The sequence below is a fragment of the Rhamphochromis sp. 'chilingali' genome, assembly GCF_963969265.1.
Source record: "Rhamphochromis sp. 'chilingali' genome assembly, chromosome: 8".
Taxonomy (NCBI): Eukaryota; Metazoa; Chordata; class Actinopteri; order Cichliformes; family Cichlidae; genus Rhamphochromis; species Rhamphochromis sp. 'chilingali'.
Window position 1 is genome coordinate 26,273,529 of NC_137935.1, and position 12,981 is coordinate 26,286,509.

Here is a 12,981-nt window from a genome sequence, read left to right on the forward strand (position 1 = left end):
TTGTAGAAGATAGTCAAAAAATGGTAACTCTGGTGTGGAGGGCAGGTTTAGTGTGTTATGCTAGAGTGGCCAAAAAGCTGCCACATTTTCAGTGTGCTGCTGCTTATGAAAAAAAGAGAGCATACTCCTGAGCTTCCAGAGAGCTGCAGATCATGCACAAATCATCTACCGTAATTGTCGGGCTATAAGCCGCTACTTTTTGCACAAGCTTTGAACCCTGCGGCTTTTAGTCAGGTGCGGCTTTTCTATGGATTTTCCATGATTTTTGTGATATCGTAAGACGATTTGTTTTGTTTGTTCCGCTGTTGTACGGCACTACGTTGCCTGGCGGAAAGATCGGGGTTCAAGAGTGGTATGTTAGTCACATGTCCGTCCGCCAGGCAACGTAGTGCCGTACGAAGTAGCGCGAAAAACAAACTTCAAAGTAGCGCTACGCATTCAGCAGGAGGCGTGGATGACGAGCGGCGATAAACTTGCGAAAAGCAAGTTATGCCCAACTCCACCGGTGGATTCTGACAGCGTGGAAAAGTGCGAAAACATCCACGATCACCAACGGATTTTGAAGGGCTGGACTGCTGCATGATGGAGAGGAGGACACCGCCACGGCCCTTCTGAGGGTGTTCGACTCTGACACTGACAACGAGGATTTCTTTGGTTTTGAAAGTGACAACGAAGGAGAGAAGCGGAGAGTGGATGACGAAGCCATCCTGAGCCTGTTCGTTTCCGACATTGGAGAAGAGGACTTTGGTGGTTTTAGTGCGCAGGAAGAAGAGAAAGATGGTGAATGACTGACTTTTCTTCTTGTTAAAGCCGTGTCACTGCACCTGAGCCTAAAAGGTAGTCCGAATCTATTTTTCTGGTGTGCTGTAGGTTACTGTTATGTACTACATGTGCAAATATGTACCCATAACTTGTTTTTCAAAATATTAATAAAAGGGGTGTGTCTCCAAACAGCCATCTCTTTCCTGACAATTCCCTTTGTGCATATTCTCTTACATATGATAAGTCAACATTGAAACACCTGCGGCTTTTAGTCAGGTGCGGCTAATGTATGTACAAAACAGGATTTTCCCCTGATTTTAGCTTGTGCGGCTAATATTCAGGTGCGCTTTGTAGTCCGGGAAATACGGTACTTTGACCTCCAGTGGTCAAAAGATCATCTCCGGGAAGCAATCTAAAAATAGCTGCAACTGGAGCGGCCCAGAGGTGTACCAGAAGTTGAACTTGAAGGTGAGATCACCAAAATTTGAAATGAGGTAAGGCTCTTTTTTGAGTGTGTGTGTTTTTTTTTTGTTTTTTTTTACCTCACTGATAATGCCCACAGCACCGTGGATTTTGGTCACATGAGCCAGGAAAGCAGGGCACTGCTGTCCCAAGATCCTGAGCGGTGAAAGAAAGCTGACCAGCGAGGAAGGACTTGCTTGAGACACATCGACAAGTGCTCCTAAAAGAGCCTCGGTGAGAGACTGGTTCCCTAGGTAACCGACCAACGTTGGAACCTGAGGGCTCAACATCTGCATGGATGAGGAAAAAAAGAAAGAAGCAGAGAATTAGAGAGGGGGAAATAAAATAAAATAAAAACAGAGCATTATTCATGACAAATAACAACTACCAAAAGGAGCCCTGATCTTTCCAGTGAAGGCCGTAGGTGAGAGGAGTGACCTCGGAGTGAGATAAGATAAGAGATAAGATAAGATAGAACTTTATTAATCCCTCGGGTGGGTTCCTCTGGGAAATTCGACTTCCAAAAAGCACAGCAACGACCGAAGTTACAGTTACAGAATTGTTATATATATATATATATATATATACACACACACACACACACACACACACATATATAAATACAGAGACAAATATAAATAAAATATACAAAGGGGATAAATAGAATAAATAGGAATAAAAAATAAAAATACAAGTGAATTGCACATTTCAAGTATTGAGTCTATTGCACTGTTGACTATTTACAAAAAGTATTGCACAAGGTATTGTACAGTGAGGTGAAGAGGCACTACAGCTTAGTTGTTTCCCCCTCCTTTGTCCTCCTGTTTCCCCTCCCTCTCCCCTCCAGAGAGGAGTTAAACAGTTTGATGGCGTGTGGGACAAAGGAGTTTTTAAGTCTGTTAGTTCTTGTCTTGGGGAGAAGCAACCTGTCACTGAACAGACTCTTCTGGTTGTTTATGGCCGTGTGCAGAGGATGCCCAGCATTGTTCATAATGTCCATCAGTTTCTTTAATGTCCTTTTCTCTGCCACTGTCACCAGAGTGTCCAGCTTCATGCCGACCACAGAGCTAGCCCTCCTGATCAGTTTCTCCAGCCTGGATGAGTCCTTCTTTGCTGTGCTGCTCCCCAGCACACCACAGCATAGAAAAGTACTCCAGCAACCACCGACTGGTAAAACATCCTCAGGAGCTTCCTGCAGATGTTAAAAGACCTCAGCCTCCTGAGGAAGTACAGTCGGCTTTGGGCTTTTTTATACAGGTGCTCTGTGTTGCATGACCAGTCCAGTTTATTGTCCACCCACAGCCCGAGGTACTTGTACTTGTTGACCACCTCCACCTCCTCCCCCTCTATCTGAACCGGCAGTGGACCTTCTCTGGACCTCCCGAAGTCCACAACCAGTTCCTTAGTCTTTGAGGTGTTGAGTTGCAGGTGGTTTGTGTGACTCCATGCGACAAAGTTCCATGCGACAAAGATGAAGATACTCGTGACTAATAATAAACAAAAGCTTGGCTGTAGGGATGTCTGGAAAAACTGAGTGAATAAAAAGCTCCTGCTCATAATCTGTAAGGGTCATAGTAGACTGCACTAGACTGGAATGGTCTAACAATATCCACCATTGCCAGCTCTTTTAGTTGATGTGAAAGATTATCAAGCCATATATGTCCTGTTAACAATTCTGTCTGACAAATGAAAAATAGGTTATGCAGTTCAAAAGTTCCACATGAGTGCCATTTTAATGCCGCATCACTTACGAAAAGTGAATCTCAAGATGCCAAACATTTGGTAACTGCTGTGACGAACACAGCTACAATATTTTCCTGTGGGCCTGTGTGGGGGGTTCACATTAGAATAACTCCAGATGGCTGCTTTTGTTTCTCAACTGAGGCTGCGTTTTACCACCATGTGCTCTGCTTGGTATGTGGTACTTCCCCGCCCACCCCCTCCTTCACGTTGAACATCAGCAGCTCTGGTCCAAAATATCCAGGATTAAGGGAATTCCTGCACACCACATGCAAAGTCCCAATTCTCCCAGTGCTTTCTCTTTTTTTTTCTCCAATGCATTTTCCACATGCATTCATTTGCATACATTTCAGTCACAGATAGAAACGACATAATCACAGACATGCTGGATTTCGCAACTTCTTCACGAGTGTTTTTGTTTCTAGATACTGGATTACTTTCACATGGGCCATCAGTTCTGACTGTAATGCATTTACCTCGTTTTAGTTTTTATTAATACTAGATATAACATGTATATACTATGTTTAGGTGTCACTTGACTATGGATTCCTGAAACAGTCAGATCAAGGGCACTGAAGGAAGAGACCGGCAAAGCTTCAAGAAACCCAAAACACATTATAAAAATGACACAGGCACTTAAATAAGCCTCACCAAGCACACAACTGAGGTTTCTACACGGTCTGAACTATGTGGTGGGAGGCATTTAAATGATGTAGAGCGCTGAACAAATTTATAATGCCACCTGTCGTAAAAACAAGAAAATAGAAACATTTTAGAAGTCTGTCATAACATTTTATATGTATTATTATTGTAATTTTCACCGTGTTGGCTGCAAAGCGGTGACACAATGACTGAAATTTTAATATAAATTGGCGGTGAAGTAATAGTGGTATGCGCAGCCATAACTTAACAGAAAAAATAATCCAAATAATCCAAATGAAAGTGGATAGTTTGAATAGTTGGTTTCAAACACAGTAAATTGTTAATTCGTCAGCACAAAAACTCACAAGTGGATGTTGCTCGGCAACCATTTGAATAAGCCTGATCAGGTGTTGTTGCTCGGTGGATTCCAGCTGTGGCATCATGGCGGTGAGGTTGCCTAGGTGGTGGTGAATGGTGTCTGGTTGTTTGGGGTAGACTGAGGGCAGAACTCTCAACAGCATGTGGTTACCTGGCGGGGAAAGAGAAACACAGATGTTTTATTGAGCCCCAGAGACAACTTCAAAGCCTTTTACAAACAGATTCCACACAAAGTGGTCATTGTGTGAAAAAAAAGGTCACTTTAAAAAAACTGCACTGAGCACCTGACCTTCTTTTTAACATTTCCATGCATTTAAAGCGTGCTGAATTTGTGTTTTATCTTCACTAATCCCACAAACCTGAAAAGGATAGGTGGAAGAAAATGGATGGAAGGATCTTCTGTGGTTGGGTACCAGTACCCAAAATGTTCAGACCAGCTAAACACCATCAAATTACACACATATATCTTGACAACGAACGAGCAGCTAAGCATTAAGGGGTCAGCTGCTCCTTTGCTTTTCCTAGTAATCAAAATGTTAAGAAAACTTTTCAGGAAGAGAAAGAAGGTGAGAGAGAAGCAAAAGGCATTCTTTTGTTTACTTAGGAAAATAACACTGTGACAACGTTTCTTTTGTCCCTTTCTCGCTCCTTGCTGTTTGCAGCAGGATGACCCAAACAGGGTCATTACAGAGTTAGAGGAGGCTGTTAGCTCGGGCTGGTCAGTGTCGCATTGGCACATTTATTACAGGAGGTGAAAAAGGTCACGTTTGCATTTTGTCATCCTCTCTGCAGAGATTTAGGTCTGACATATTGCATCCGAGCCTGTTTTATGTGCTTATTTCTGTGTTTGGAGAAGCAAAGATGTTGAGATTGATCAAAAAAAGAAGAAAAAGCATATTGTTTAAAACCTTTCTTTTTTAAGTTGCCTTTGGCATAGCTCTAATGCTATTCTCAGAAGACACACATCAGATTACCAGTCATGAGACAACATCTCTGTTCGGGAATGAAATTTTCATTCGTTGTCAGTACTCATGCAGTGATGCTGAGACAGCCAGTACTGACGCATGACTGGCAAAAAGGCATTTGCTGATCAGCAAAGAGCCCAAGAAAACCCACAGTATTACCCAACAGCCTTTGACTAACATATAAAACATCTTTAAATGATTCACATCAGTGAACAAAGACTCTTGTTTACAAATGGTAAACATTATGGGACCTCTCAGGGTTCTGTACTACGGTTCTTGAGTATTACATAAAGCCAAAAGCCCTGTCACGTTATGTTTAACTGTTGCAATTGATATAAATTGTATAAACTGCTTTAAAGGACTAGTATTTATAGTATTTGCAGAGCAGGTGAAATGGTCAGATTGGAGGAATAACTACTGGAGGAGGGCTTTAAGAAGTACTTTAACACTCCTGAGCTTAGCTAGCCTTAGCACACACACCAAACAAACAGTGGCACTGCACAAACACGACAAAATTAATCTAACTTAAGTTCATTAAAGCTCAGGTAAGCAAATCAAGACTCCTGCACCTCCTCTGGGCCCCATCAGGAGGCTTTGGCCAATCACAGGCGGTGTCAGATCAAATCAGGTGAGATTTGCTGTTGGAGGTAAGATGTAAAGGAGCAGTGGCATAAGATGATTCCTCTTACCTGGCAGAGGTGTTTTTGAATGATGGGAGGGGCTTAGAACAGACGAGGCAGAGCCACAGGAAAATTGCACATTACACTAAAACCAGTATTAACCTATAAATCACTGTAACCACAGGCTGTCCACTCAAAAATGTTCAGCAGGTTTGATGTTGGAACAGACCAACAGAGAGGTCTGACTGTTCTGTGCAAATGGAAGATAATATTTATAAGACGGTCATTGGCTCTATTTATGCTCACTTCTCTTGCTTTAAATGTTGCCTGCAATGTCCACTAATGTACACTAATGTAGACTATCAGGCACCACCCCTGTACTTTAAACACAAATCACCATAAAAAGAGACTGACACAGTTAGTGCACAGAAAGAGAGAGAGAGCTGGTAATAACCATAAAGCCGAGGTTGCAGCTTTTACGGGTCTTTTACAGGAATGTTAAAAGGCTGGAGGAGACAAGAGTCTGCCCAGAAACAGAGAATTTACACAGCTTACGTATTTGAGCCCCTTATACTGTCAGACACACTTGCATTTATAAAAAGTAATTTGAAAAATAAAATGAGTGTTACTGTAAATTGTTGGATTTTTATGAAATATTTGGACAAGTTCGGATCTGTTTGAACGACATCAGAAGAAAAATGAGCTTTGTCAGTAATTGTTTCCAATAAATAAGTATTTTTCTCCAGTGAATGCGAGTACACGCTTAGCATCAGAAGCTAGTGTTTCTAACTTTAGTAGAAAGAACTTTTGGTAGGCAATTTTGCACAATTACAATTACAATTTGTAGCATAGTCTCTGAAGCCCTGCTTCAGCATGTTGCAGGGGTTTCTTGTATATGTTGGCTGTTTGCTTCTATAGGGTGGCTGTAGCTCAGGAGGTAGAGCAGGTCATTCAATAACTGGAAGGTTGGTGGTTTAATCGCTGGCTGCTTCAGTCTCCATGCCAAAGAATCCTTGGGCAAGAAGCTGAACCCCAAGTCACACTCCACATCGGAGTATGAATGTTAGCTAGAAAGCACTTAGGTGTAGAAAAAGGTGATTGTGTGAATGAGACAAGTTATATAAAGTGTGTTATGTCCTCAAGTAGATTTGATTCGAAGCCACATGTTTTAGCTTTTTTGACTAAGACATTGATAACTCTTCATCTCTCTTAAAACAAAATCTTAATAGATTTTCTAGTATGCTTAGCAGGTCAACTTCCACTTTAACTTTGATTTGTGTGTGTGTGTGTGTGTGTGTGTGTGTGTGTGTGTGTGTGTGTGTGTGTGTGTGAGAGAGAGGGAGTGCTGGCATGTTTGCATACAATATCTGACCTTCATACTTTCATTCCAAACAACAGCTGACGTGACACTGTGACAAGCGCTCATGCACTGACCTTTGTTTTTTGTCTTTAGCAAACAAAGGTAACAGTTTTCTCTGACATTTTCACTGTGAAGTGTCATGTTTTCTAAATGTCACATCAGAATTACAAAACCCGTCCCTCAAAAAATTTTGTGTCCAAATCTACAGAGACATTCAACTTTGATTAAAAAGAAAGTAAAAAACAATAATAAATCAGCCATTGTTTTTATGCATATTCTTTCTTGGGTTACTAAAATATAATACAGACAGTATTTAAGTACTACTAAAACAAGGGCACCCCAAATACCTGTCTTTTTTTTAAAGCTCCAGAGCTTCAGTTGCAGTCTGGATGTCTCTGGTTTCTCTGCAGTCAGAGAGGACACAACACTGAGCATTACAGCTACATGTGACAGACTTGAAAAACGTTGCCTGGTTTGATGAGTGTCAGTTTCTGCTTTGACACTAAGATTGTAAAGCTGGCGTAAACATCACGACAACCCTTTGCAGAGCTTAAACACCACCAAAGGGTCTTGTTGTATTGTTGCTTACCATGTCTATCCTTTTCTGACCACATCTTCTGATGGCTGATTCCAGTAGGATAACACACCATGTCACAAAGCTCAGAACATCTCAGACTGGTTTCTTGAACATGACAATGAGGTCACTGTACTCAAATGGTCTCCACAGTGATCAGGGCAACAGAAAATTCAATAGAGCACGTTTGGGATAGGGGAACGGGGATTCTCATCATGGATGTGCAGCCAATGAATCTGCAGCAACTGTGTGATGCTGTCATATCAATAAGGTCCAAAAAGGAATGTTTCCAGCACCTTGGTGAATCTGTGCCATCAAGAATTAAGACAGCCATTAGTACTGGGTACCTAAGACATTGGTTGGAAAGTCCAAATGGATGGACAGGGCTCCATCAAGCTCACGTTCATAAGAGCAGCTGCTTGTGACACCACAGTTAACTGCTAGGTGCATTTTTAGAGGAAAAAGCATTTAACAGGGGTATGAAAAAGTGCTAAATTTAGTTACAAAGTTTCTAAATTGGCATCAATAAGGTTAAATAATGTGTCATGCTCACTGCTTCAAGAGAGAGGGATGTCAGGTGCACAAGTTCATATACAGAAAAATATCTAAATTAAAACTGAAAATTAAGCGGTGGTCTGGAGAGGTGTAAAGAAACTTGGATATAGAGCAAAACAACAGCACAGAAACCCTTTAGAGGAAACGGTCTCAGTCTGGTCTTAAGCTAATTCAGGAGCAGTTCGTTTGTGGCTGTGACGCGACCTGACCTCAAAGCCTGAGCTAAATGGCCCTTGCAGCAAACTGTTTTATTTTCGGGGACACGTCAGACCATGCAAACTGAAACAGCTTGGGTAGTTGTAGCCAGTGTTGGTCAAGTTACTTGAAAAAAGTAATCAGTAACTAATTACTGATTACTTCCCAAAAAAAGTAATCCCGTTACTTTACTGATTACTTATTTTCAAAAGTAATTAATTACTTAGTTACTTTTTAAAAACACGATTTACAACCTGAATAGGTGATAAAGCGATAGATCTTTCAGCCCAATTCTACTTTTTCTGCATAAATCATCATACAAAATGTAATCAAATGGAAAAGTCTGTTTTTTTTTAACTTGTTTTATCAGTTGTAATCTTTTAACTTTATGCATCAAGCAAAAATTTTATTATATGCAACATTCTCTGACTTGAATAAATTAGTTAACATTTAAACCTATTTTCTACACATTCCAGCACATAAAATAAAATATTTTTTGTGTTTACACTCAGTCTTTCAAATAGATGCAAGTAAAACACAGCAGAAAATAAATAAAGTCAAAGACTCAGCGGTCCTGTTGCTCTATTTTCACCTGTAAAGCAGAAGTTGGGTAGGCGGAGGTTTACCCTGGTGCAGGTGTGCCGTGGTCAGTTGAAGAATCCGCGAGTTTCTCTGTGAGTTTCCCATTACGTCGTTGTGCACTCGGTGCTTGCTTGGAAGTTTAGGGGTTTTTTTGCTGTAAAAAGAAGTTTTCTTCCCACGCACGATGGACGCTAATGTTTTTGTCACTTTTTATGGAATCAAACTCAAAGTAAGGTCAGTACTTCCACGCTTTAAACGCTGCACGCTCATACTCTCTCCCACAATCGATATGTGATCCATTGTTGATCTGCACACAGCTGTTGTCACTAACGGCGCACTCGCTTACGTCACTGTCATGAGACATTCTCGCAAAAAATCACGGTTTTAGTAACGCAGCGTTCCTACGGGAAAGTAACGGTAATCTAATTACCGTTTTTGCAATAGTAATCCCTTACTTTACTCATTACTTGAAAAAAGTAATCAGATTACAGTAACGCGTTACAAGTAACGCGTTACTGCCCATCTCTGGTTGTAGCAGAGGCTTATAAGAGTATGGGTTTTCTCACAACTATGGATTTAGTAGAAACGTTCCTCCACTGTTTACTTTCTGGCCCCGGACACATCTAGCCGGTGAGGAAAGTAAACATTCTCTCGTGTTTTTGCAGAGATGTTTTTTGGTTCTTTTGGATTTTTCTCTATGTGAAAATGAGCAAAATCATCAAGAAAATGTTATAAGTTTACAAAAACACGCAAACTCAGATGTGAATTATGCTGCAGAAAACAATTTGACTAAAAAAACAATACCCTGACACTTCAAGACCAAAACCTCAAGAAGATCAAGAAGCATTCACATGAAAATGTGGGTTTAAATGAGCTGAAGATGCGCCAGAAGTTCTGTGTTACATTTAAAAAGCTAGAAGGAGGTTTTCATTGTCAGCTGGCCTGCCGATTTATCTTAAGTATTGTGGATGAGTACATTCTCCACACATTAAACAATGCACATAATCTGACAAAGAAAAAAAACAGAAAAGAAGAAAACCCCCAGAACCTTTACAACAGGGAGGTTACTGCAGGGAGAAAACTGCAGAGACCAACGCAAACGATATCCAGAGGGATGTTTTTGGAGAGCTTTACGACTTTAACGTGTTTTCTGCAGCTTCCAAAGCACATTCCATGTACACATGTCCAGCCTGTCATATTTCATGCTAATCGAACACTCTGAGGTGGGTGACGGGGGTGAGAATCTGACAAATCAAAATGCAAGAGAAATCAGATGAACTTCTCCCAGAAAGCCCATACATTTGAGAATGTGTATGTTTTTGTTGGATGAGCCAATACCACCCACCCCCATTACCCCCCAGCAGGGAAGGAAAAAAAACACAGTTTAAAATATTCAAGCTCATATGACACGACTGCACAGATGTCTGGAAGGGATTCGGTTACCCGAAATTAAAGAAAAGACTGCGAAGGATTTTCATTACGTGTGCACAATGAATAAAAATGTTCAGTAGATACAATTGTTTTTATATCTAAATCATAAATGCTGATAGATACTAGCACAGCTGATAGACCGATTCTCACTTTGAACTCTTTCTGTGGTATCGAGTGAAGCTTTCAGGCTGTTAAGACCCAAACTGCAATGTTTCTCAGCACTTCTTTCTGCTGAGTCAGCGCTTAATGAAGTGCAGCGGGAAACACGTTGAACACATCTGTGTGGCTGATATTAAATATTCCCTTGGTGTAAAAGCTGTGTAACTAAGTCATACATAAACTATAAGTAAGTCATTTGTCACTGCAAGGATACAACTCATGCACGAGCACACCGTGAAGTCATTTCTTTGCTCGACTGTTAGACAAGCCTGTAATATGTGTTTCCAGCTGGCTGAATTCCCACTTGACGTTGCAGCTGTGAGGCAAAACATGGAAACATTTACAATACAAACACCCCCGAAACACAATAGAGCCTATATGAAGGCTTCTTTTCTGAGTATAGAAGCATTCTGAAACATTAATTCGTTCTAAATTTTACTTAGTTTAATGATGCATTTGTTGAAGTTGAAGTCATTTAGTGTCAAACTACAGCAGGCATGTTAAAAGGGCGTGATACTGATCACTTTTGCGGTCTTTGTCCTGGTGGAAGAGAGGACCAGCTCTTTATCCTCTTGAGAGCGTTTGCCTGACCAGTCTGGATGTGCTATGTGGCCACATCACCGAGTGTCCTATGAGGATGCAAGACTTCCTGTTCGGTCACTCTTGGGATAACCTCTCTGTCTTTTTGTGGATGATGTGGTTCTAAGCTTCATCATGAAATGACCTCTAGCTAGCACTGGATGACTTGGTAACTGAGTGTGAAGCAGCGGGAAGGAGAATCAGCACCTCCGAGCCTCAGGCCATGCTTCCTACGTTCCTCTCCACACGAGCTGTGGTTAGTGACCGAAAGAATGAGATCAAGGATACCAGCAGCTGAAATGAGTTTCCGCTGTAGGGTGGAGGGCTCTCCTGTAGAGAGAGGAATAAGAAGCTGAATCATTAGCAAAGGGCTCAGAGTAGAGGACTTCTGGGCGCCTCCTAGGTGAGGCGTTTCAGGCATACCCCGGGGCAGACCCAAGACATGCTGGGGTGATTCATATCTCTCAGCTGGCTTGGGAATGCCTCAGTGTCCACCCTGGAAGTGCTGGAGTAAGTTGCAGATTTCAATAAGAATCCACACTGTAACCAGCTTTTCTCTGCTCTTTTCCATGTTTTGAGTTAGAAGAGACCCACGCTGTCCTCTCATTTTCTATACTCCAAGTTTTCACCGAAAATTATAGCAAATACACCCTTCAATCGTGTTCACATCGTCTTTATAGAAACAATCATTTCACCATTTTTAAAAAAGCAATTGAACACAATGTTGGGAAACAGTGTTTCACAGGTACAACAAACAGTGATATCACACTGTACTCAAGCTGAGCACACTTCAGCATAAATGAAAAAGAAGAGTGGAACTTAAAACTGAACGATCACCAGCGAACAGTCTTTCGGACTGCATGATCACCTTCTGTGGCATGAATTAGCAAATCATGGACAAGTATATGGGAAAGACGACATCCAAAGTGTTCTAGAGGAAGCTTAAAAAACACGATAATGGACTCAACAGTTTCAGCCATCGAGTGGAAATACAGAACTAATGAAGAGAGCCAGCTTTCACTAATCCTTTCCCACGCACCTCTCTCTGCGTTTCAGTGCACGAAGAGGCTGTTCCACCCTGATAACAAGTGGCCAAGTGTGCGTTTCAGCGGGCAATTTAGGGAAAGCAAACTAACACAATGGAAGAGAGGAACGGGCAGACAGAAAGTCGGAGGGAGGGGACCAGGATGAGAGTGAGATTATCCTATAATCCCGTGAGGAAGTCATTGTTTCCATCCTCTTAAAAATACACAAGCAAGCACAAACACACACACACATGCATGCACACACCAGCATGAGTATCTTCTATCACACGGATGCACAGACAGTATATAAACACAAGTACAGGCGCACAGAAGCAGCGAGGCTCACAAATAAATAAATAAATGGAGAGAAGCTGGAGAACAATAAACCCATTTAGAAACTTCTCCTGTCTGGGTTCCATTTAAACTTCACCCACTCACACCCACTCACAGCATCCCTGCATGGGGCAAATATCAGAAAGCTCTGTGTTCCCTGCTTCCTCCTCAACCCCTCTCCTTCCCTCTCCCTTAGTCACAGAAGCTCCCGTTATATCTCATTATGACACACACACAACCTCCAGCGACGCATTACTCATCGTCTCACTGCAGTGCTTTCAGACTCCCTTTTGTACTTACGAAAGCCAAATCTTTTCACAAGTACGGAGATTTAGAGAAACTTTCAGACGTCTCTTCACTCGCTCGGTGGATTTTCCCCATGTGTTTGATTGTTTATTTCGGCATTATGACCCTGATTAAGGGCCACAGGGCTTTAAATTTAAACTTACAATAGCAATTAGATTCAAAACAGTTAAAAGCTTGGGTTTAGACTTAGGTTAGTATGAAGGAGTAGACTGAATTGGCTTTTTTTAATGGCGATTAGACACTCATCAAATGAAACGCTCACATTGATGAAACTGAAAGGTTTCACTCGTTTAAAACCTGCCTGATCAACTGT

General features: G+C 41.5%; 1 protein-coding gene across 1 annotated transcript in view; it reads right to left on the reverse strand.

The window, feature by feature from the left end:
• The window catches only part of veph1 (ventricular zone expressed PH domain-containing 1), a 90,562-nt gene that overhangs the window by 47,148 nt on the left and 30,433 nt on the right, over positions 1 to 12,981 (reverse strand). The window contains exons 6-7 of the mRNA XM_080888854.1: positions 3,972 to 4,135; positions 1,305 to 1,514 (exon numbers count right to left, since the gene is read on the reverse strand). Coding sequence (XP_080744980.1) covers positions 1,305 to 1,514; positions 3,972 to 4,135 — 374 coding nt within the window. The remainder of the gene's footprint in view (positions 1 to 1,304; positions 1,515 to 3,971; positions 4,136 to 12,981) is intronic.